At 45.0% G+C, this 22,048-nt stretch overlaps 1 protein-coding gene across 4 annotated transcripts in view; it reads left to right on the top strand.

Annotated features, from left to right (window-relative positions):
• Window positions 1-8,127: 8,127 nt before the first annotated feature.
• The window catches only part of EEF1D (eukaryotic translation elongation factor 1 delta), a 152,183-nt gene continuing 138,262 nt past the window's right edge, over window positions 8,128-22,048 (top strand). For 3 of the 4 annotated variants that reach the window (XM_069621763.1, XM_069621762.1, XM_069621761.1), the window contains exons 1-2: window positions 10,365-11,593; window positions 16,758-16,929. In XM_069621763.1, coding sequence (XP_069477864.1) covers window positions 10,365-11,593; window positions 16,758-16,929 — 1,401 coding nt within the window. Of the gene's footprint in view, window positions 8,203-10,364; window positions 11,594-16,757; window positions 16,930-22,048 lie in introns of those variants that run through there. The other variant, XM_069621764.1, reaches the window with a different exon arrangement.

Genomic DNA, 22,048 nt, shown 5'->3' with positions numbered 1-22,048 from the left:
GCTCCCCCTGTATCTGGCAATGGTGGCCTGCCATTATCACAATGCCCCTGTTCGTTTTAGGGGTTTTCAGAGAGTTGATTTTGTGGCCCTGTCACAGGCGAGGGAATTGTTCATTTTGCATGGCGTGCTGGGATTGCTGACATACTGAGTGGACTGCTCTGCATATTCTCTGGAGTTATATCCTTCGTTCTGGTCTGTACTGCGTAGTGTGTTTTATCTGTTGGCCTGTTGTGCGGGGGCTGCCTTGAGGGATGGCCGCCATCTACTCTCTCTCCCGGTCATGCTCCTTGTTCGTTCTTCCACTGCTAGGCATGCTGGATGTTGAAGTCTTACCGGGCAAGAAATAGAATTGCCAGCATTGTGCAGTACACGCACGGGGCAAGAAAATTTAGTACTGGTTTCAAACATGCAATCACATTGAGCAGGGGCTGGAGCCCTCCCAACTCCCACACCCTGCCTCTGGGGCAAGACTGGCTCTGGCGAAAACCCTGGTAGGCACCCCACCCCAGGTTGAGCCATTCGTGATGGGGTCAGGTCCCTGGCCCACCAAACAATTGCTTGGTAGTTTATTTCATGGGGTTGGTCCTGGCTTTGCTGCCTTGTTGGAGCAGAGCGGCAGTCGAAGATTTTAAAGTTGTCCATCTTTGAATCCCTGTACATGTATGCTGGCATATTTCTTTCAGCAACTGCTACTCCATGAAAAGAATCTTCCCATGCACCCTAAATCTGACCGAGCTAAACAAACGATCCCATGGCCTTTTGAGGCTGTCATCAGACCACAAAACATGCATTAGCTCTGGTGAGTGATAAATCACTCTTGCAAGTAAGACATTGTATGCTGTGTCTGTTGAGAACTAGCACTCATGCCCGGGAACGTAACTTATTCCTGGCTTCTAGCTTGTGACTGGAATTTGTCCCAGCGTCGTACAGCGAGATCTGTTTTCTGAAGGCCTCATTTTTCTAAGCGGTAATTGCAGCATATTCTCAATTTTAACAACAAAATTAAAGTATTTTCTTTTTTTTAAAGCATAATTACCCATAATCCTTGTACCGTTTGGCTATGGTATTGCTGGCAGAGCTAATAAGGTATCATGTGGGGGTGTGAGACTCAATGTTAATTCTGCCTAAACGCCTTGTTTGTCATTGGTTTTTCAAATATTTTATGCAGACCTAGAACAGACCTCAAAATTGACTCGCTCCACTAGCACTCGTATAGTGATGGGTGAAAAAATATTTTCGAGTGCTTTCTGTAAAATGGTGCATGTTACCATAACCACACTTCAAGACCATCCATGAACATCCATCGATGCCCTATGGGCTGTATGTGCGCTTAACAAATGCGAATAAATAAATAACAGTGAAACCTATCTGCCGTTTTCTGTAAACGTTTTTTTTTGTATCAAATGTCAAATAAAAGCTTCAAACATCCCCACCGTCGCTAGCAACTCAAAGCGCTTTGAGGCAATGACAATGACCGTCATTACACAATAACATTTTTGGAACTGTGGCCCGTGTTCTTTGTAGGGAGTATGACTGCTACGTTACTATGTGTGTTATGGGTGTGATGTCATGGACAGTGTGTATACTGATGTCAGTGTGGAATGCTCAGGAGTGAGTGGCTTTGAGTGTTCTAGAAGTGTCAGTTGAGATCTTTAGCTAGCTGGATGGGATGTGCCAGTGTCTCTGAGCTATGTAAGACACTTGGAATAAACTTACCTGCAAACATACCTGCTGGCTCTGACGTGGTGTCATCTAAGAACCTGTTACCACTGGCAATGAGGATGTTGTAGCTGCTGCGGAGGGGGCGCCAAGGAATCGGGACACTGCCCTTTAGGAACCACATCTCATCCAAGGGGTGCCAGTTTTCCCCCTGGACCCAGGAAAATTCGGTTGGTGCTGGGGAAGTTTTTCCCTCATATCTAGCTGGCGGGGTGGTGCTGGTGATTTCTTAGTTGTTGGCGAGGAGAGGAGGATCCGGCTGCTTTGTCTGGCAGTCTGCAAGGAGGACACTGGAGACCATCTGTCCAAGTCTTGAATTGCGGTCTTGGTGTCAGTGGGCTGACAGTGCTGGCAGAAGATTTGTGGTTGAGGCAGTAACCAGCACCAGGCGGTGCTGGCAGGAGGTCTGCTGAGGCAGCGTGGTCCAGAACAGCCAGCGCTGAAGGAGAACAGTGGGAGCAATTTCAAGGCCGTAGGGCGCTGGCATAGGAGAGCATATCGAGTTGATCTGTTTCAGTGGCCGGGCGGCACCGGCTAGTGAGCAGCACTTCGGGGGGGGGGAAGCGGAGTGCCTGCGTGCCATTGTTGCAGCAGGCAAAGTGGTGTCAGGGGGCAATGTGCTTTGTGACTGATGGAGGGTGCCTGTGGCATGTGGGGTGCTGGAGAGGTGGCAGCGCTGGATCAAAGGCACCAGGGACATGGCACCAGTAGTGGCGATGGAGGGGTATCCTCCGCTGAGCCGGCGACTGGTATTCTCGCCAGCTCTGAAGGAGGCGTTATAGCAGGGGCAGCCGGAACGCACCAGTTCTTTGGAACGCGGCGTAGGTTCCAAGGAAATGGAATGAGGTAGCTTATTCGGTCAAGAAGCGGAACAAGGTATTTTGTTTGTTCCGTATGACTGATGGAAAGTGCGGCCATGGCGGGGCGAGAGACAACTGCGGAGGCTGCAATCCCGAGAACAGGGAATGGTTCCATGAAGGAATATGGTACTAAAAGGCAGTGTGCGGGTTCCGCATGGGGTGATTGTGCGGATGATGGTCTGGAGCAGGCTAAAAGAAGGTGCTGCGCTGCTGATGTGACCATGGGTTGAGGTGCATGTCCCATCTGTGCTGCGGGTAGGAGCTTTCGTGGAGGTTTGTGACTGTTGTGCCATTTTGGTGGAGAACTTGAGGGCGTTTGAACCAGATCTTTGCGGCTTCTACATGCAGTTGAAGTCTCTCAGTGTAACAGAGGCCTAACATGGGTCGATGTCGGGGAGGACTGTGATTCTGTTGTGGTGTTGCGTGCTGTGGCCTCTGGGTTAACGCTTCTGTTCGGAGTGGCTTTGGGTTTATGTGGGTTAAGGCCTGTATGAGTGGGTGTTGTGCTCATGTTGTGGCCCTGCTTCTTTTAGTTTTCCAGGTTGTACTTGATTATGCGCTGTAACATGTTTTTCTTCCCTAGGGGCTATATGGACCTGTGGGGGTCAAACAGTAATCATCAATGTTTAATGTTTTTTCCAGGTGGGGAATTGGTTTTGTGCATGTGGGGTTTGGCGTCCCACGGTCCTTATGTTTTAATGTGTTCATTTTTAGGTGGGGTTGGACAGGCTTGTCGGTGTATATGGTGTACTGCAAGGGACATTTGGACATGTGGGAGGGGGTTCAAATGGTCTTACATTGTAAACACGCGAACAGGTCAATTTCAACCAAATGTCAAATGGAAGTGTGATTTCTGTTTGCGGTATATGAATGTTTGTGTTGTGTTCCTCTATGTGGGTCTGGTTTTAGACTAGGTGTGGTGGCTGTGGTTACAGTTGGGGTGGTTCAGAATTTGTTTTTTAATTGGTGTACTCTTGAAGCTGTTGGTTACAGTGGAATGACGGAATGCCGGGCGGGTTCCATATTTCGGTGTGCCTGTGTTAGTCAGGTTGGTGTTCTCGGTCATAACTGTTGGTTACATTTGGGGTGTCAGCAGATGGCCAGGTGCATCTGTAGGGGTGTGGCTGTTGGGTACAGTCATGTGAGTGTGGTGGTATGTACAACTACATTTTTGGCTTTAGTCCGCCACAGGATACCGGCCTGGTTCAGTGGGGTGTTGGCGAATTTGTTTGTAGTTGAGGTGAGGTACTTTTGCGGTGTTATTCTGTTGATTTCAGTGGAGTCATAACTGTGGATTACAGGGGTGGCAGTTACTAAGCGTCGGGTGGTTGTAGCTGGTGTCTGGGTGTCACGGTAGGGTGTATTGGGTTGTAGTTCTTTTCTTGGTGTTATGGTAAGTTTGGTGATGGAGTGCCAGGTGGGTTTGGTGGTGGCGTTACCCCTTGGTGCAGTTGTGGGGTTAATGGTGTCATGCTTTCTTTCTTTGCGAGTTTTGTGGTGGTACCTGTCATTTTTCCTGTGGTGAACCCCTCGGGAAGTGTCTGGTAGCTGCTGTGGTTGGTGTTGGGGAGTTTTTGGGGGTTGTTTTCTCTGTTCTGGGATGAGATTTTTAAAGTTGGACTGATTTTTAGTTTGTGTTTGTTGCTCACAGTTGAGCTGGTTGTGCTTGGGGGTGGAGGCTCTGGGGGCAGATCAGGGCGGAAGGTGTTATTGCATCGCTGGGCAGGCTGGTTAGTTTATTTACTCATTACGGGTGGTGCTATGCTTGGGTGTGGCAGGACTGAGGTCTTGAGGGGCAGCTTGGGACAGGTGGTTGTGCTGGTTTTTTATTTTTAGTCCTCGAAGGTTGCTGTCGGTCCTGGATTGTTTTGATGGGAAGGTTCAGGCCCTTGTTCCCTGTTGGTGGGTGTTTCCTTGTTTGGTTTTGGTGGGAACAAAGTGGATTGTGGTGTGGTGTAGTGTTAGCAGGGGGGGTGCTTTGTGGTGGTTTAGAGTTTTGCTTAGGGATTTCTGCATGGTGTTACTCTGTGGGTTGTGCGGTAGGATTCTGTTCGACGGGTGTCCGTGTGAATTGGCCCGTGTACGTGCATCCATTTGGATGGTGGCGCTGTTAATTTTATCTGCGTGCTGCCCACACGTTTGATTTGTGAGGAGCTTATTTGTTGTTAGGCTGCCTTTGATTAGGTAGTACGGAGGGAGAGGTGTTATGGGTGTGATGTCATGGACATTGTGGAATGTGTCAGTGTGGAATGCTCAGGTGTGATTGGTTTTGAGTGTTCTACAAGTGTCCGTTGAGATCTTTAGCTGGCTGAATGGGATGTGCCAGGGTATCTGAGCTATTTAAGACACTTGGAATAAACTTACCTGAAAACCTACCTGCTGCCTCTGACGTGGTGTCATCTAAGAACCCCGTTACTTTACACAACGTTTTGTATCTGGTCTTGTATGCACCACATACCCATAATGCAAGAGAGTTGTGCATCCTGCACAACGACACGATATGTAGTGCTTCTGGACATGCGGATCCTGAAAGGATCCACCACTAATGCAACAATTGTAAAATGAATTTTATGTTTGTCAAGTGTTTTTGTTCTCTCCCTTTTTGCCTGAACCTTGTTTTTGATTTCTTTCCTAACTGGATGCCTTTTCCTTCCTAATGCTGTCTCTGGGATACTAAAATAGGAGCTCAGTAAGTATGCGCAGACCGGGCCCCATCTTGTTGGCCATTGCATGGTCATAGTGTGCATCGGCACCATCTTGTTAGCCATTGCATGGTCATAGTGTGCATCGGCACCATCTTGTTAGCCATTGCATGGTCATAGTGTGCATCGGCACCATCTTGTTAGCCATTGCATGGTCATAGTGTGCATGCCTAATTGGTCATGGTCTCAGTACAAGCTTTTGCTAGTTCCATTGAACATTACGTTTGTTTGTGTTCTCCTTGGAAGATTGCATTGGTGTTCCTCCACGGGATAAATAGATTTTTATTTTGAATCTTTTTTCAATTTGAAACACAAAGATCCTTTATTCCATTTCGATGAGCCAGTAATTTGACATTCAGTATACGGGTTATCCGTACCGATGCTCGCTTGAGGTTCCGGTTTGAATTCAAATCGGATACACAAAGTGTACTTTTTCTGGTTCGGGTTGTATACAGCAGGCCTTAGCCAGCCTAACTCTTTACTGCCCTGGTTCGAATTAAGATTCAACCTTTCAGATTAGCTCTGATTGTATATTTCACTGATGAATTGGCTCCTACTGACCCGTTACAAAAAATGAAACTCCTTCAATCTGCCTTTTTGGATGCCTGTTAGATTATGCTCGTGTTCCCTGCTCCTCCCTCACCCACCATTTGTGGTCCACGTGTGCCACTCGACCAAATTTGTCCTCTGCTGAAAACGGTCGTTTTTAAGGCTCTAAAAACATTTTCCTTGACTCTGTGCCCTCCAGCCACCTTGACTTGATGCGTTATTCTTGTGTAAGTGATGGCTGGAATGCTTGCTTTCCAGAGGCAAGGAATAGTCCCATTATTACGAAAAGGAGGACTAACTGTTGCCTGTGGGCCAGACCCCATCCTCCTGCCTGTGGTTGTGTGATAGGGCAATTTTAGAGCACTCTTGTACTGTCACTTGTGCGGTTGGTCTTTGTACTTCCAACTACCCGGCTTTATTCACTGATAATGTGGACTTCAAACCATAAACCTCCTTAAGTGTCATTGCATTGAATGTCCCATTCCAAAATACAGTCTTCTCCATTTGTATTAATTCTGCCTAAAATAGAATGGTGATCCGGGTCTTCAATTGTGGGCGGTCTAGGCTGCTGTCGTCAGTAGATGCATGCTGAGAAATGTATGCTTAATAAAAGGCAGCTTTTGCCCTCCTTGGCAACATAGCTCTACTGCATTCCATAGATCCACTCTAGCCATAGGCATGCAGTAGACACTTTAGTCATTTCCAGCTGGTCATATTTGATAGTGTTCGCATACAGTAGGACAAATTGTCCTCGCTGAGACTGTAACGGACTCCGGCTTTTGCATTTGTTTTTTATTCATAATGCTGATGTGTTAACTGCTAAAGCATATTATCAACATTTAATGGCTGTTTTTTTAATTTGGTACCATGGTGCGCCAGCCTCGGTCTACAAGCATACAAGACCTGTTCGTACCGTTAAACTCGTCAATGATTATTTCTCCCTTACTTTCAAATTGATTTTGAGTGCAAGCTATGGCTACTGAGGAATGTAAAGGGGATTTAGTGAGGCTGAAAAGCCATTTGGAACTTTTATTTTAAAGAAACTCAGATAAGGGTTGAAGGGGAAAGAAGTCACCCTTGCATCTTCAGCTGAACACATTCACTGTATAGACCTCCTCATGCAAATACAATTTAGCTCACTGATTGTATTGACGTTGAATCAGTTCAACCCAGACTCGGAGATTTTATCAATCAACCAATCTATGTCACTTGTCATGAGACGTCTAGTTTACGAACTGGTAGATTGTTAGCCTTCCTCATTCAAGGAGACATTTTTATTACTATTCTAATTTTGTGATTGGCAAGCAAGTACACTAAAAACGCACACTTTTGATGGGTGGGGGGAGGATGGAGGTTTTAGTGTGGTCTCTGCTCTTATTGGCTTTGCCACCAGGCAACCTGAGCTCTTTGCCCATGGCCCAATATTACCGCAACTTCTCAGCACTAGGCTGAGCCAAACTGTCTCTCCTGATCGTTCCCCACTTCAGAGTGCACCTATGCAACATTTTCATGGTCCTAGAAAAGCCACATCTTCAACTTTGTTTTCATCATGCTTTATTCCCCTTTCCCTTGGACACTACTTAAGGGGGTATAGTGTACTGCACATGTTGGGTCACAGCATTCGTCTGATTGCACCATTACCAACTTATACAGGTGCCTTCCAGACTGCTCAGAAAATGCCCTGTGTCGTAGACTCTCCTCCCTGCACCCCACCCCCATTGCTCTGGGGAATTTAAAGCTGGATCCAAACAAATTTCAATGAAGACACAATTGGCCTCAATCTTTATTTTCTGTTTCCTTCGGTGCACTTGTTGGGCACAATTACAGAAATGTACTGAAAAATGCATCACCCCCCCCCCCCATTGGATAGACTCACTGCCCACCTAAGCTGGTATGTACTTTTAATTTATCTTTTAAGTTAACATCTGAATTGCCACCATTTTCCCATCCTTTTAATTGAAGGAAAGTGAGAGACCGACCCTATTGCTGCTAATACATTTTGAGATAAACCAAAGTAAGACAACCTTCTGAAGCAAGTGCCCTCTGGAAAGATCTGTTGCTCGAAACACTTAAAATCCCACCTTACTTTTCACAAAGACCAGGTGTTCTGGATTGAAGATCACATTTTGTATGGATTGCTTTCTTCCTGCTGTGTTCTTTATTATATCGGGTATATCCCCGATCTCTTTATGCCGATATCCCTTGTGGAGGATCCACATACTAAAAAGTGTCGATCGTTGAGCTAGAGCTATATACTTCCAATGCGTGTACCTCACAATCCACGTTCTGTTTCTGACATTACATTCCAGAAAGGAGGAGAATTCAGCTGCCCCTGAATCATGTGAGCATCTTTAAAACGTAGTGCTAGTGAGGTGCGTATCCAATGGGAACTCATTTTGTAGTCTGGGCGAGTGCCAGTATAATGGCCCTTTTCCCTGGGGCTCACCATAAGATGTGAACTTGTCTGTTGTGCTTCGGCCCAGAACTCGCAAAAAAGAAAAATATAGTTTAACGGGTATGGATGTGTTGCACGTTTTATGCCAAACGCCCTGCTCAGGTGGGCAGTTGGAAGGGGGAACTTTATACTCGCAAAAAAATGTTTACTGCCATCTTCACAAAATAGAAGTTAATACTCATTCTTATGGTGAGCCATCCTTTTGCCCAGTGCAAAGCACCTGCTGAGCGTGGTTCCGAGTTCTTTCACAGTCAGAGGGGGGAGGAGGGAATAAATGGTAATCTTGTGTAGCCTAAACATGAGTGCGAGATTCCTGCGCAATAATTTTCCTCTTTGAGGAGGCTTGCTTCCTGTAAAGAATTTGGTATCTAAAAATGGTTGCACGAGATGAATGTTCAGTGCCCATGCCGTTCCCAACCTATAACCTTTGCATACTTGCATGTTATTCCATTCGTGTTTATCTTCACTAAATCTGTTTTGTATCTAAAAATGTGGTTCCCGGATGAGCGGTATGGACCAAAAGTCTTATCTCAATATGTTTGGGCTGAATGGCGATATACGATATATATCTTGATATTGTTTGTTGGTTAAATGCTCAGTTGTAAGCCGCCAACTACATTCGAGATGTCACGAATACCTTTCTTTAGAAGACCATCAAAATAAAGTGCAAATACAGGGATCCTCTTCCTGTTTGAGAATACACACAGCTGTATAAATATCATAATGTAAATACAAAATTGTTCTATATGTAATAGTGTGTGTGTATATATCGATGTTAACGATATTGTCTCATCCTATATTGATTTTGAAAAAACATCTCAAACTCCATATATCGCCCAGCCCTACGGATCACTATAGTGTCCTAGTAGCGCTTTTAATACATTGCTTGTCCAGTGCAAGTCTTTTTGACTATTTACTTTTGACTTCTATGACAAGCCAGCTAGCAATGCAGAATTATACGTGTCTCCCGGGAGCCACATTTGCATGATAACTTGTAAATGTTTTAAGTTGTATCCAGAAATCACTGAAGGGGGTGGCCTACTTTCCAGAAAGCTTGCTTTTTCGAAATGTTCAAAACCAGGCACGTTTTAGCTTGCAATCCCATTGCCATTTTGCTTATCAGAAGAGACTGATGCATGTAAGAAATGCAAAATCCTGCTATACTGGACTTTATTTTGTATTTGGTTTGGGGGGGCAGGATACATTACCTTTTGCAGTCAGTCCTCATCTGGTGCACGGCCATATTTTTATATTTTCTAGATCAACACAAGGTATTACGTGATCAACTCAGCTAAAGGCCCTCATTCCGAGTTTGGAGGTAACCATGCCGCTATTTGCGGCATAGCTGCCTCCGAAATCGTTCCAATTCCGGCCTGGTGAATGGAGTAATTACCGGTCCATTCCAAGGTCGGCAGGACCGGTAATTCCCCATTCACCAGGGCATTCCCCATTCCCATTTGAGCCCCCATAGGGCTCAATGGGAAGGGGGAAGGCGGCAATAACGGTAACGCAAATTGCGGTACCGTTTTTGACCCAGGTATCCCTTTGCGGGTCCCGTCCTTTACGCCTGCTAAAACCAGGCGTTAAGGAAGGACCCGCAAAGGGAACTCGTAGTAGTGCGCAAAGGGATTACCGGCACCAGTGTCATTACAGGTGCCCGGTATCCCTTTGCGCCCTACTCGGAATGATGGCCAAAGTAATCCTTCCTCAAACTTTGTAAAATAAACTGAATGGCATTATTTCTTTTGTCGCTTTTGCCCCATTTCTGGTACATGAGTACTCCATGCGGTACCCACTTTTTTTGTTTGCAATGCCTTCCAAAATAATGTCCATATTTGCGAACCATCATTCTTCTATTACTAGGACACACTGCATAGATCTTTCTTTGTGAATCGGTTTTAATTCATTAGTGTTTCTCCTGCTCACCAGCCGTCCTGGCAGCAACATTAGACTTTTTTTAGATATATTTGCACCACCATTTCAGTTTCAGTGACTGGATAAAACCTATTTGCATGCTAGATGTGTTGAAACCCTTTTGATTGTGTTTGTCTTTTTTTTAATGCTGCCTCCTTTTTGAAGATGAGGACCAGGAAGCATTCTTCTCCCATGGAGACTGTCTGGGTGGACAAGCACATGTATGACGAAGCAGAGAGATTGCATTATGAAAGAGCGGCTGAGCAGCTAGTGGTTGAGCAGCTCAAGCAAGGGATACATGCTGGCAATGTCAACCCTGATCCTCCAAGTGATAATGGTCTCAAAGAGGATCAACGTCTGGTCAAGAACAGCAAAAAACAAAAGCGAAGGCGCCGTTCACCAAAGCGCAAGTGTTCTTTGCCGAAACTGGACTGCGTTCTGAATGAGCTAGTGTCGGAGCATGTGTGGTTTGATAAATATTTGTACGAAGAGGCCGAGTGTGTGTATCAGTCTAAACTTGCAACAGACCTGGCCAAAGCACTGGGAGAGGCCCAGCAGTCTGTTCATCCTTCTGCGCTGGCGCCATCGCTGGCAGAGGGCCTCGGGCAATTTAATAGTTTGCCTGGCCAGGCAGCTGTGACTTGCACACACAGCAGTTTGATAGCTTGTCACCATGTTGTTAATGACACTTGGGTGAATAAAGTATGTTTTGACTCTGCTGAAAGGTCATTTATGGAGAAATTTGGTGCCTTGTTGGCACCAGGGCTTGTTGGACTCCCACTTTTCATTAGGCCAGATGAACATGACTTGCCGCCATGCCCAACCCCGGATGAAGGGTACATCACAGCTGTTAACACCCCAGCAACCCCAGGCATACCTGTGGCCAATCTGATCACTCCTCAGCTGCATATGGCTCGTTCGGCAGATGAAACTGTGAATGGTAAGCCACAGTGGTCTGGTTTGCAAGAACTGATCGCTGAGGTGTGGCTAGAGAAGCCGTTGTATGATGATGCAGAAAGAAGCTTTTATGAGACCATGATGTCCGTTAACCACCTCCCATTAAAAACTGAGCCGTGCAAAAGTTATAAATCCGAGACTGCAAAAAAGAGCAAAAAAAGTGTAAAGAGTCTGAAGGTTTCCCAGAAAGTCAAGATGAACGTAGGGGAGGGTACTTTGAGCAAGGGGCCCTCTGTTGTCTCACCTGTCCACTACCTAGTGCATCCAGACAGCGAGAGAGTATGGCTTGAGCGGTGTATGTTCGACAAAGCAGAATCTCAATACCACGCTTCCCAGGCCCTTAACGTGTCAAGCTGCTACATCAATGATCGCCATCTGACTCCACCAAATCCTCAGCCTGCTGCAATCCCAAATCAAGCTCATTTTTTCATTCCAAAGTAGGAAACTTCTTCTGTGCAAACGTAATGTATAAGTGTTTCAGGTATTGCTAATGTGAATAGTAAAACGCCATTCTAACTACAGATACGGCATGTTTTACTAGTGGGGATTTGGGGTATTTTTAGTACACTAAACTAGCTCAATGGTTTATGCCATGGTTAATCTGAAGCAATTGATAATGTGTATTTCCTTTAAAACATGTAAATAGTGTCTTTTATGAGGGGGGCTGTGTTGAGAGAAGGTTTTAAAAATCTATTTCTAACTTTTTTTGGCATGCATTCAGGTGAAGAAGGGCAAAACAGTTGGTTTTTGCTTTTTATTGTTCTTGAAACTCTAATCAACTGGAGAGAGAAATCCATACCACATTTTGAAAGTGTAAAGGGGTGGGAAATGAACATGAGGGGCGAGTAAAAACTTTGTCTTCAACCTTTCTAGATATTGATGGTGCAATGTTTGCGCACCACGAGTTACCTTGCTCTATGTACCAGCACTTCTTACTCTTTTCTTTCCAGCAGTACATTTATACCGGTTTGTACATCGTGGTTTCTCATGAGGTAGGCTAAGCCGAGAAAGTATTGATCTGATTTTAAAACATGGTTTAAATATTTTGCAAAAAGTTTCTCTAGTTTTAATAACCATTTGTTTTTTTGGCAGGACAATCATGTTTTGGGAAATTTATTTAAAATAATGCTTCAAAATTACCCGTCCACTCACCTTTATTTGAGCAGTTTGTTCCTTGTCTTTTGGCCCTGGAAGAAGGGTGAATGATAGAATTCTTGGTGAGCTGTATCTAGGTACCTTTCAGAACGTCGCCTATTGATGATGTACTATCTGATGGCTACCCATGAACCACCTGAAAAGGAATATTTTCTTATCTGATCAGCCAGTCTGTGTAGGAATGATCCACATACATCCTTGAGTTGAATCTCTCCATTGCTGCTTTCGCTGGTGGGATTTAATGTGCTTCTCCACAAGAAGTGATTGCGTTGCCCAGTTTAGCACATCCAGGTGAAACCCTGGCAAGTAGTGCACTTAAATTTCCTCATGGTCGACTGATAATGGGTTGTGCAAATATTGAAGTGCATCATGCTTTGCCTATGTAAACTTTACTCTGCGTTTTGAAAGGCACTGCTCGTTTGGTCTGCTAGGCCAACTCGTCTATTTTTGAACTGATAGACTGTTTAAAAATGTTGTCTTCCATGAGCGTCTTGATATTGATTTCCCGTTTTACAAGTGCCTCAAAACACAAACAATTTTATTTTACATTATTTTAAAGAGTAAAATCACCCATACACAACATATTTGAATCTCATGGCGTCTAGGAGGAATTCCCACTTAAGGTCATTTGTCAAGAGCAACGTAAAGCGGGGAGGTGTAGGCCCTTAGATATTTGGAGTCTCTGAGCAGTTTGTGGTCACATCTGGCAGTTAAGCAGTTTCTAATCAGTACTGCTAATTTCCAATATTACATTTGAACCAAGATTGACAATTCAAAACATTTCTTTAATGGAAAATCTAATTCTACAGCGAGTTCTCTATCGCTTTGCCTCATGTATTTAGTTTGTAGGACATTACGGCCAAAGATGTTGTACATAAAATAAATTATATCTAGCCAAGTAAGTCCCTAAGCAAAGTGCCCTTGCAAGTTAGCCGTTGTATGGTTGAGGATCAAGCCAGTGTGTGAGCTGATCATGCAAAGGAACATAGGTTACCAAGAACCAGCTTGCACATAAATGATAAAACCTTTGGACCCCGGGCCATTATTTACACAGTTGCAATCTACATACATATTTAACACGTTTTGAAAAGGTGGGCTAGGGCGGTCCGTTTTGGGGCGAATCTGAGAAGTTGAGGATGCCCCTTCGATGGTTTGCAAATGGATCTTGAACCTGGTCTTGAACAGTTTTATTTGTTTTATAGTTTTGGCAGGCTGGAGAGAATTTCAGTGAGAGACGAAGGCTGTCAGCAAGACTTGTAAAAATACCTAGCTGGTTGATCCTGGCTGAGTTTTGCATTGGCAGAGGACTCCAAGGTTATGAGCAATAGGAAAGGGTGAGATTAGGAGAATAGGGGATGGGGCAGTGGGATTAGCATTGGAGGCCCCAGGGTTAAAGCGGACCTCCCATGTTAGTGGAGTTTAGCATCAGTTTAAAGTCATCTAGACATGGACGGCCGACGGGGTGCTGGCAATACATCCCAAGATGCTAGTGGCGAAGGAGGGGAAAGGAAAAGATCTGGGATCTTCTAATATGTGGTGGTAGTGAAACCAAAGCTTGATATGGGTGTCGCCCACGTCTCAAATTAGCCTTATATAAAGGTTTACTAACCATCCCCTGGACAAGAAAATAAGGGGTTATTCTTGCTATCTGAATGGCAATATTGTCGATGTAGCTATTGGCCTCATCGTTGGTAGCTGTGAGATGCGGGGCTTCTGAATATTTGGGGGAACAGGAACAAGGCCACCCGCTGCCGAGAGGAATGGAACCTGCCAGATAAAAGTGGTGGGTCTTGGGGTGGCAGGAAGGCAGTGCTTACTCCTGGGAGCCAGGTTACCCTCCATCCCGGGGCCTGACGCAGCAATGTAGGACCAGGGGTGCATAGGTGGTCCCGAGCTGAGCGAGCAGTGCTTTTCGGGTGGTCGGCTGTAGAGCAAGCCTGTGCTGCATGTTAGGGACTGGCCTGGGTGAAGATAACCTATTGTTTGTTGCCCTGCACGCATCACACATTAGTGCAGTAGTGGAGGCGTGGCAAGACCTAGAAACTCCAGCTCCTCACATGCTTGGCAGACCAGAGGATCCGAAGAGGACGTCCCCCACAGGGCTGAGAAGGCATGTGACCGTCTGCTGGGCCGTGGCCACAGGAAGCAGCGCGCTCTTTGCACATACCCTCTTATTGTGGGATGGGTCCTGTATGTGAAGGTGTGTGCTATGGAGCTGCCCCCTTGTGCCATATGGTTGCCTAGTGGGGGCATGATGTCACCATGGAAATTAATTCACTGGGGGCTGGTTTTACAGGACTTCTATACTCAAGAGCATGTGTTAGCTGGCCTGTGGGACATGCAGGCACAATGGAGACAGTGAGAAGCCTAAGATATGGAAAGATATCTACTGAGGTATTGGGCCCCGAAGTTAGTTGGTTAGGTTACAAATGATGGCAGACTTGGGTGTACTGCAGCGCCTAGGGTTGGGATTGAGTTGCTTCCTAATATGGGGGCATTGCATGTCCTACTCACTCACATTGCCAATCCTTATAGCTGGGAGAATGTTATGATTAATTGTACAAAGTAAATGCTAATCCTGATGTGGCGGCAGTAACCTGACACTCTAGGTTCCCTCATTAACTATTTCCTAGCTCACAAGAGGGTGCATTTGGGGTGATTCACAAGTGTTTTAAGGGTGTATTACGCATATGTACCAAGTTTCCTTCACATGAGCTTCGGCATGTAAGATATGGCTTGGGACCCACCATTTTCCATGGCTCCCTCTGAGAATCCCTGTAAGTTATGGGTGGACGCCGTGTGGGTTCATAGAATGATGCTACGATATTGTGGTTTGCACTTTGCTGAGGATTACATTTCGTTGCCTGTCATTTATCTCTCTGGATCACAAGGATATGAAATAGAAAATGGAACTACCCTGTCAGTACCTTGTCTTGGTACAGACTGCGACTTGATCAGCGTGTTGGGTGCATTAAGAATAGACCAAAAAATATGCTATACTCCTCTAAGAACCCCAATTCTGTTCTGCCCAGTATAAAACCCCCTCCTCTGGCCCACAGCTAAAAGATGGGTCTTGACCGTTTTGAAGATCAAAGTCCTTGTGTTGAGGTCCTGGACTGGAATATACCTATGGAGGTAGAGTTAATACCCAATGTAGCACGGCAGTGCCGTCCAAACCCTTTCACCTTGACACTTGCTTACTTGATATAAATTATGCACTGTGCTTTTAATGGTCTCTATAGTATACCCAAGAATCCTGATAAGCGAGTGTTCGGTTTTTTTAAGCTAAAGGAGATTTAATGAATCCCCAGAAAACAGGTTATGACATGGTACTACTATATTGGGAAAGCGGGAGAATCTCGTGTTTTTCCTGTCTATGTACTTATGAGTCAGGCCGGCGGGGGAGGCACTGGACTGCAGGGTGGTGAAGTCCTAACTGGTTCTGCAAGTAATGCAGGGCGCATCTCTCTTGATCAGATGCTGCTCCTGTGTTTGTCCTTTGGCTTTGTGCTGGCATTCTGGAAGTGAGGTGACTGCTTCCAATTAAGCTCTATGCGTCTCTAATCCTTGTGCCACATTGGGTACAAATGCCAGGCATGAACTGGCTTAAGATGCTAGTATGGTTTGCTATGTATAGCTAGAGATCACTAAGCCGTCTCCTGGGAAGTTGCCTGTGGTTGTCAGAATCACAGTGGTGACGTATCTTGGATCTGGGTGCTCATGATATTGTTAATTGAAGTACCTGCTAGCCTCTTATTTTCAAACTTCCTTGATAACGGCAAAGTCCTCATCTTCTGAAAGCCCAACATTTTAGACCGAACTCTTTTCGACTCAGACTTGCGCATAACCCACAAAATTGTTTTCCCAAGACTGCTTCCCCATCCCCTCAGTTGTATTTCTATATTTTCCTTTCTAATGACGGGATCTGTGAAGAGGATAGGCTTGCTAGAAGAAGTGGCTCTTTCAAGTGAGTTGTGCATGGTGGTTTGTCTTCTTGATTCCCATAAATCCTACTTTCGCGTCATCTGATAGGTCAGACAAAGGTTTTCCGTCAGTATGTGTGCTTTTTTTGACATTGTGCAAAGATTTGAGTCCTTTGTTTTAGGCTAATCGGCTAATTTGTGTGAAGTGAAATATTATCTGGCATTTGCAGTGGAGGCTCGTGGCACCCTGGGACCTTTCCTTTTAGATTACTATCAGCGTTTTGGCTAGTGAGGCAGGTCTTTTAGGTAGTCGTATAATGGCAGTTTAAGTAAACTGTAGACCAGATAGTCCATGTAGCAAAGTACTTTATAAGGCATTTAAACTATGGTCTGTTCTTGGTCCGTTGAACAAGGAAAGATCTTTAGCTCTGAAGTATACTTTTGCTGTTAACTTCTCCCTTGGATGCATTTGTCATATCTTGTTCATGTTTTCAGATTTTACTGACTCTTCTTCCTATTGCAGAAAAATGGCTGCTGAATTCTTACTTTACGACAAGATTTGGTTTGATAAACCAAAGTACGATGATGCAGAGAAGCAGTACTACGAAGAGATGAATAACACCGTTCCTGTGTCCCCGTGCAAAAAGGTTAAGGCGTCTCCGTGCATGAAGGCTCCTGTATCCCCGTGCAAAGAGGTAATGCGTATTTTTCGGTGTCTGTGTGATTGAAGTTTGCTACCCTGGTAGGATGGTGCGAGGAGAACCCATTATTGTAGCACAGTTTCTGAAGAGTAAATCCTATGTAGCGAGCTAGCCGCAAGTCTTTCCATCTCAGTTCTCTCGTTCAATCTCCGAAGCCCTTGTCATGTGACGTGCAACTAGACAGCTGCCAGATAAGACCTTAAGAATAGTTGACACAACATGTCACATTAGTTGGCATTTGAAGTCCAAGGCCTGGCTGGACATGGGGACAGAATCGTGCTCTTGGCTATGAGAGATACTCTCTCAAACATAGGGGGCTACTCCAGACTTATGCCAAGGGAACTAGATGCTTCGATGTGGAACCAGCATCTTGGCAGGATATGCGTTTGGCTTGTCCCTCGTTGCTAGTGACTGAATTAGTTTCGCCTGTCACACTTTAACCCATCGACCCAGTTGCAGCAGGCAAAAGTATGTGCTCATAACTGGAAGTAAATGTGCTTGCAGCACAGGCCCAGAAAATAAAAATAAACCTTCCTCTTGTGCGCTCCTGTTAAGATATTTAAACAGTCGATTACACTTTTTCAGCAAATTTGTACACTTTCCCATCATATCAACAAAGGTGCATTCACACATATTCGCATACCAATGATGCATAGAAAACGCACTTGAAGAACCTGCCAGCAAGTTTATTTTGTTTATGTTTTTGTGTTGCCATAGTCCAATATTACGGTGCATATAAGTGAATGAGGATCTGTTCTGGACAGCGCAGAACGTTTGAGAGAAATTGAGGTAAATGAGAGATGAGCCGACATGTGAGAAACCAACTTGAAGGTATTTGAACGCTTGGAATGAAAACTATTAAAGGGGAGCTATCAAGAATCATGGTTTTAAACATTCTAAAAACAAAATGTAAAATAGCTGTGTTAGGCAGAATTGGATGCAGTACCCTCTGGGACCACCGCATACAATTATGGCTACAGGTATAAGCAAAACCAACCTTTGGTATAAGTCTGTACTACACAGTTTTTGGTAGTGAGCTGAGCAGCCACGCTTATCTGTAAAAGGATGTTACACAGAGATCTTACAATCACAGTGGTTCAAGTAGACACTCACACTCAAGGTTTCTTAGTAAAACACTTATTAATTCATTATACAGTCATTTAAAAAACAACTCGATATCATACACAAATATACTTCAGTACCAAACCAATAAGTTTCAGAGTAAATTAGGCTCCCCTGTAATAGGAGCAAAATGGCATTTCAGTTACTTTAAATAGGAGTACCAAGGCACAAGTTAATAAAATAGATCACAAATACTTTCTTAGGCAGTGCAAATAGTTTTGGTTCACTAGAGGACTCGATTCAGTTCAATAGGCTTAGGCCAAAGTCAATGGGTTACTGTCTTGGATAGGAAAGAGCAGTTCTTGTAGTAAGCGGTAAAGGCTTTGCCAAAGTTCTCAGAAGTAGTTTGTACGAAAAAGAATCATATGTTGGGTCACAAGCTGATTAGGCCTGCAAGTTGTGAAAGTTTCACAAACTTTCACTGCAAGAGGTAAGTTCTCTCAATCGGGTTGGCATAGTACCTTTTAATATGAAGGAAAGATGCAGCTGAAGACGTTGGTTCCTGGCAGTTCCTGCAGATCTCGCTGATCCTGAGCCTCCGTCGTGGGGACAAGAGGGAGTATGTTGGGGTACTACTGCACTGCACAGGGACTGGTCAAACAAGCTGGCAAATGGAAGTTCTTTGGTTCGAGTAGCTGTAGTCAAGCACACAAGCTGGTGTCCTTCCCGCTGGTTAAACCTAACCAGCTCTGAGAATGGTATCCAGGTGGCTTACGAGTTGATTGGTCCTTCCAACTCAAAAGGAAGAAGTCGTCCTTGAAGGGGCTTCTCTGTCGAGATGAACTTGGCAACCTGCAGCAGGGCTTCACCGGGAAAACCAACAGTCCAGGAGTTGCAGCAGCCGTCCTCTTCCAGTTCGTCTTCGGTTCTTTTGTTCCAGTGGTCGACTCTGCATTCCAGTCCAAGAGACTCACCTTTTTAAACAGTTTTCTCCCATTCATTCCAGCATAGCTGCTACTCGCCCAGCAGGGTGGCCGTCCTTGCTGGACAATCAGCCAGCCAATCACGCCAGAGTGCATTGGGGTCCCCTAGGAGACTAAGCAGAGGGAGTCTCCCTCACTTCCTGCCCATCCCAGACACTCAGGCGCCAGAGGTGGTCTTCAGTCCTGAAGCCCACCAAAGGCATAGAAACAAAGGGACCAAACCTAGTTTGGCGCGCAGAGACCAACACTAGAAGGACCTTTCCAAAAAGAAATGGCGAAAAAAGAAGACCGGGACCTTATTAATTAAATGTTTTCTTTTTTTTCGCTACCGGTGTTCGCGGTTGGGGGCAAATCATGTTATTTTGTTGTAAAACCACTGCCACCAGCCATTTCGATAGGAAAGGGTAGCATTTGACTCCTACATGAGTATCTAGACACAGGGGATACTAGGTAACCTCTCCAGCTCTCTATAGGAAGATGGTGTGTGTTGGGTCTAGGAATTTAAAAAGACTATAAAAGTAAATTGCGAAAAGGTTTTGTTGGTACTTCACCAGGACTGGGAGTCAGCTGGGACTGTCAGTCCCCCACAGGCTCGGTTTAAAAAGAGGACAAGTACAGTTGATCAGAGCTTTCGCCTTGGGCTAATCCTTAATCAAGAAGTGATATTGAGTAATAGTTCCCAGGATGGTCCCTATTGCCCTTGAATATAGGGATAATTTCCGCTGAATGCCAATATTAAGGTTCTGTTCCTGAATCAATGGCGTAGTTAAACATGCGGGTGTGAACTGGTACCCAAACCTGGGGTTAGTCCCTATACGTCGTCTGGGACTTTTTTGGGGGCAAGCAGCTTTACCGCCTTATTAGCTCCTTCAACCTCCTTCACCGTCACCTCGATTGGGTTTGAGGACTCATTTAGATTTTCCGAGCTCTCACCCAAGGGATGAACTGGATCATAGCATAACTCCCCAAGTGCTTCTGCCTTAACAGAGGCAGTATACTACATTAAATGGTGTTTGGGGCGTTCAGGCCTTTCCCCGTTATCTTTCACAAAACACAAAGATCACCCTCATTACAGGTAGCTATAGATGACATCCCATCTGTTCTGAACGTAGGAATCTTGTTTCCCCTTAGTGCTTTGTAGGAGGCTCTAAAGGGCGCGTAGCCTTGCTTTCTGGACAGGCCTTCTTTCACACATGCTAAGAGATCCTTTTCACCACTTTGCATTCTTTGTGGAACCAACTCTCGTGCTTGAGTGCCCTCTTCTTGACATACAGAACACATTCTGATGTAAGTATAATGTGAAACACTACTTTTTGTATACTAGTCATACAAATGTAGTAACCTTTTTTTGTTCTCTCGGCTTATTCTGGTTTTCCAAGAAGGCCTATTCAGGTAGAATGATGTTCCAGGATCACAGATTTTTTTAAGTGGGAAATCTTAGCTGTTGGATCAGGTTTTCCGGTTGCATAGTTTGCAAATTTCTATCTTTCGGGTTACTCTCCTGTTTTTACATTTGCATTAACATACAAGGGTGCCTACATATACTAATGTGGAAACAATTTATCTAATAACTATGCATCCGTGATACATAAAAACGTATACACTATTACAAATTATAAACACAATATTTGTTTAAAATGTTATACAAAATACAACATAGCCAGTTTAACAATCATTCAAATCATTAAATAATCTAATTTGGCATCCATTCGTATATCGATCCAAAAACGCATTTAGCATTTCCAAGTTGTGAACGAATTTGCCAAAGTAAATCCTTATCATTTAAGGACATTAAATGTAGAGATATTTAATGTTTCCCTTCCCTGCACATTCTTGCATAACCAACCTAATCAATAAAGCTTTGGCATGTTAACTCGTGGGCCCAGAATTTCCAGTTTTTTCCAAAGATTTAATTTACATTTTGAAGGCAAGCGTCCCCAACCAGCACGATCCTCCCCGCAATGAGAGACAATGAAGGACTCTCCCAAGTCGGGAATAAAGCCAAGACAGAGTGCGGGTGAGCTTAAATGGGAGTTTATCAATCAGAATAGGGCATGCAAAGAACTCTGCAAACTCCGAGAGCGCTCTGTCTGACAATAGCAAAGACAGGCGTATATATTTACAACAAACGTCATAAGAACCTACATACTATAGGGGGCACAAGTTCGATGGGATTGGGTGGCGATGACTAGCTATAGGTGCTGCTGTGATGTGGTTGGCCTTGGCTGGAGGACGTCACTGGTCAGCCTCGTGGGTTGGGCTGGGCCTGGCAGGTCAGCTGGGTTCATCCGGGCGGTGTTGTTGTGCCTTGGTGGCCAGTGTCAGAGATGAATGTCTCTTCCTGACTTGTTTGCCCTATGCCATGCACACCACAGTCATTCAGTCATTGCAATATTATCTTCTTTAGTAAATCTTCCAATAGGTTATTCTACAGGTTAATGCAACACAGGAGGAATGCACCTTGTGAGGGGTCGTCTGGTCATTCGTCAGGGCCTGGTTACCAGTGTCCTGTTGACCGGAGCCATAGGTCGAGGGGCTAAGCTTCAGGGCATGGGACGGACGGTACACGCCTCCCTGTCTTGTTGGATGTGGTTATAAATATGCCGCTGTGTGTTGCCACAGTGTTGGGTGTCCTGATTGCACAGGGCCATAAGTCTAAGATGATCTGGTGGGTTGTGGGGTTTACGAGGGGGCGCCTTTGGAAGTGTATACTCAAGCAGAGGTTTACTGCTGTGCTGTAAATTATGCAGGTGGCGGGCCGTGGCCTTGGGTGCTGCGGAGGGGGCTACACATCTTTGAAGCGGCTCCAGTCTGGTTGGGGGAGGTGGGGCAGCACGGCGCAGGCCTCTGCTCTCTTGTTTGGCAGTCTTCGCAGGGTGGGAGGGGGAATGGCCTTGCACATATTCACAAAGGTATCTTCCTCGTGTGTTGCCGGCTTTTACAGGTGAAAACATCACGATCATTTGAACACCTTATAATATTTGTTTGAATCACTTTAGAAACATACATTTCACTTTGCTGGATGTGTCTCGATTATATCCAGTCTGAGCACATTATTCGTACACTAT

This window comes from Ambystoma mexicanum, chromosome 5q (genome assembly GCF_040938575.1).
Source record: "Ambystoma mexicanum isolate Mex_15411 chromosome 5q, UKY_AmexF1_1, whole genome shotgun sequence".
In the NCBI taxonomy this organism is placed as follows: domain Eukaryota; kingdom Metazoa; phylum Chordata; class Amphibia; order Caudata; family Ambystomatidae; genus Ambystoma; species Ambystoma mexicanum.
This window is presented reverse-complemented; position numbering and strand designations above follow the sequence as displayed.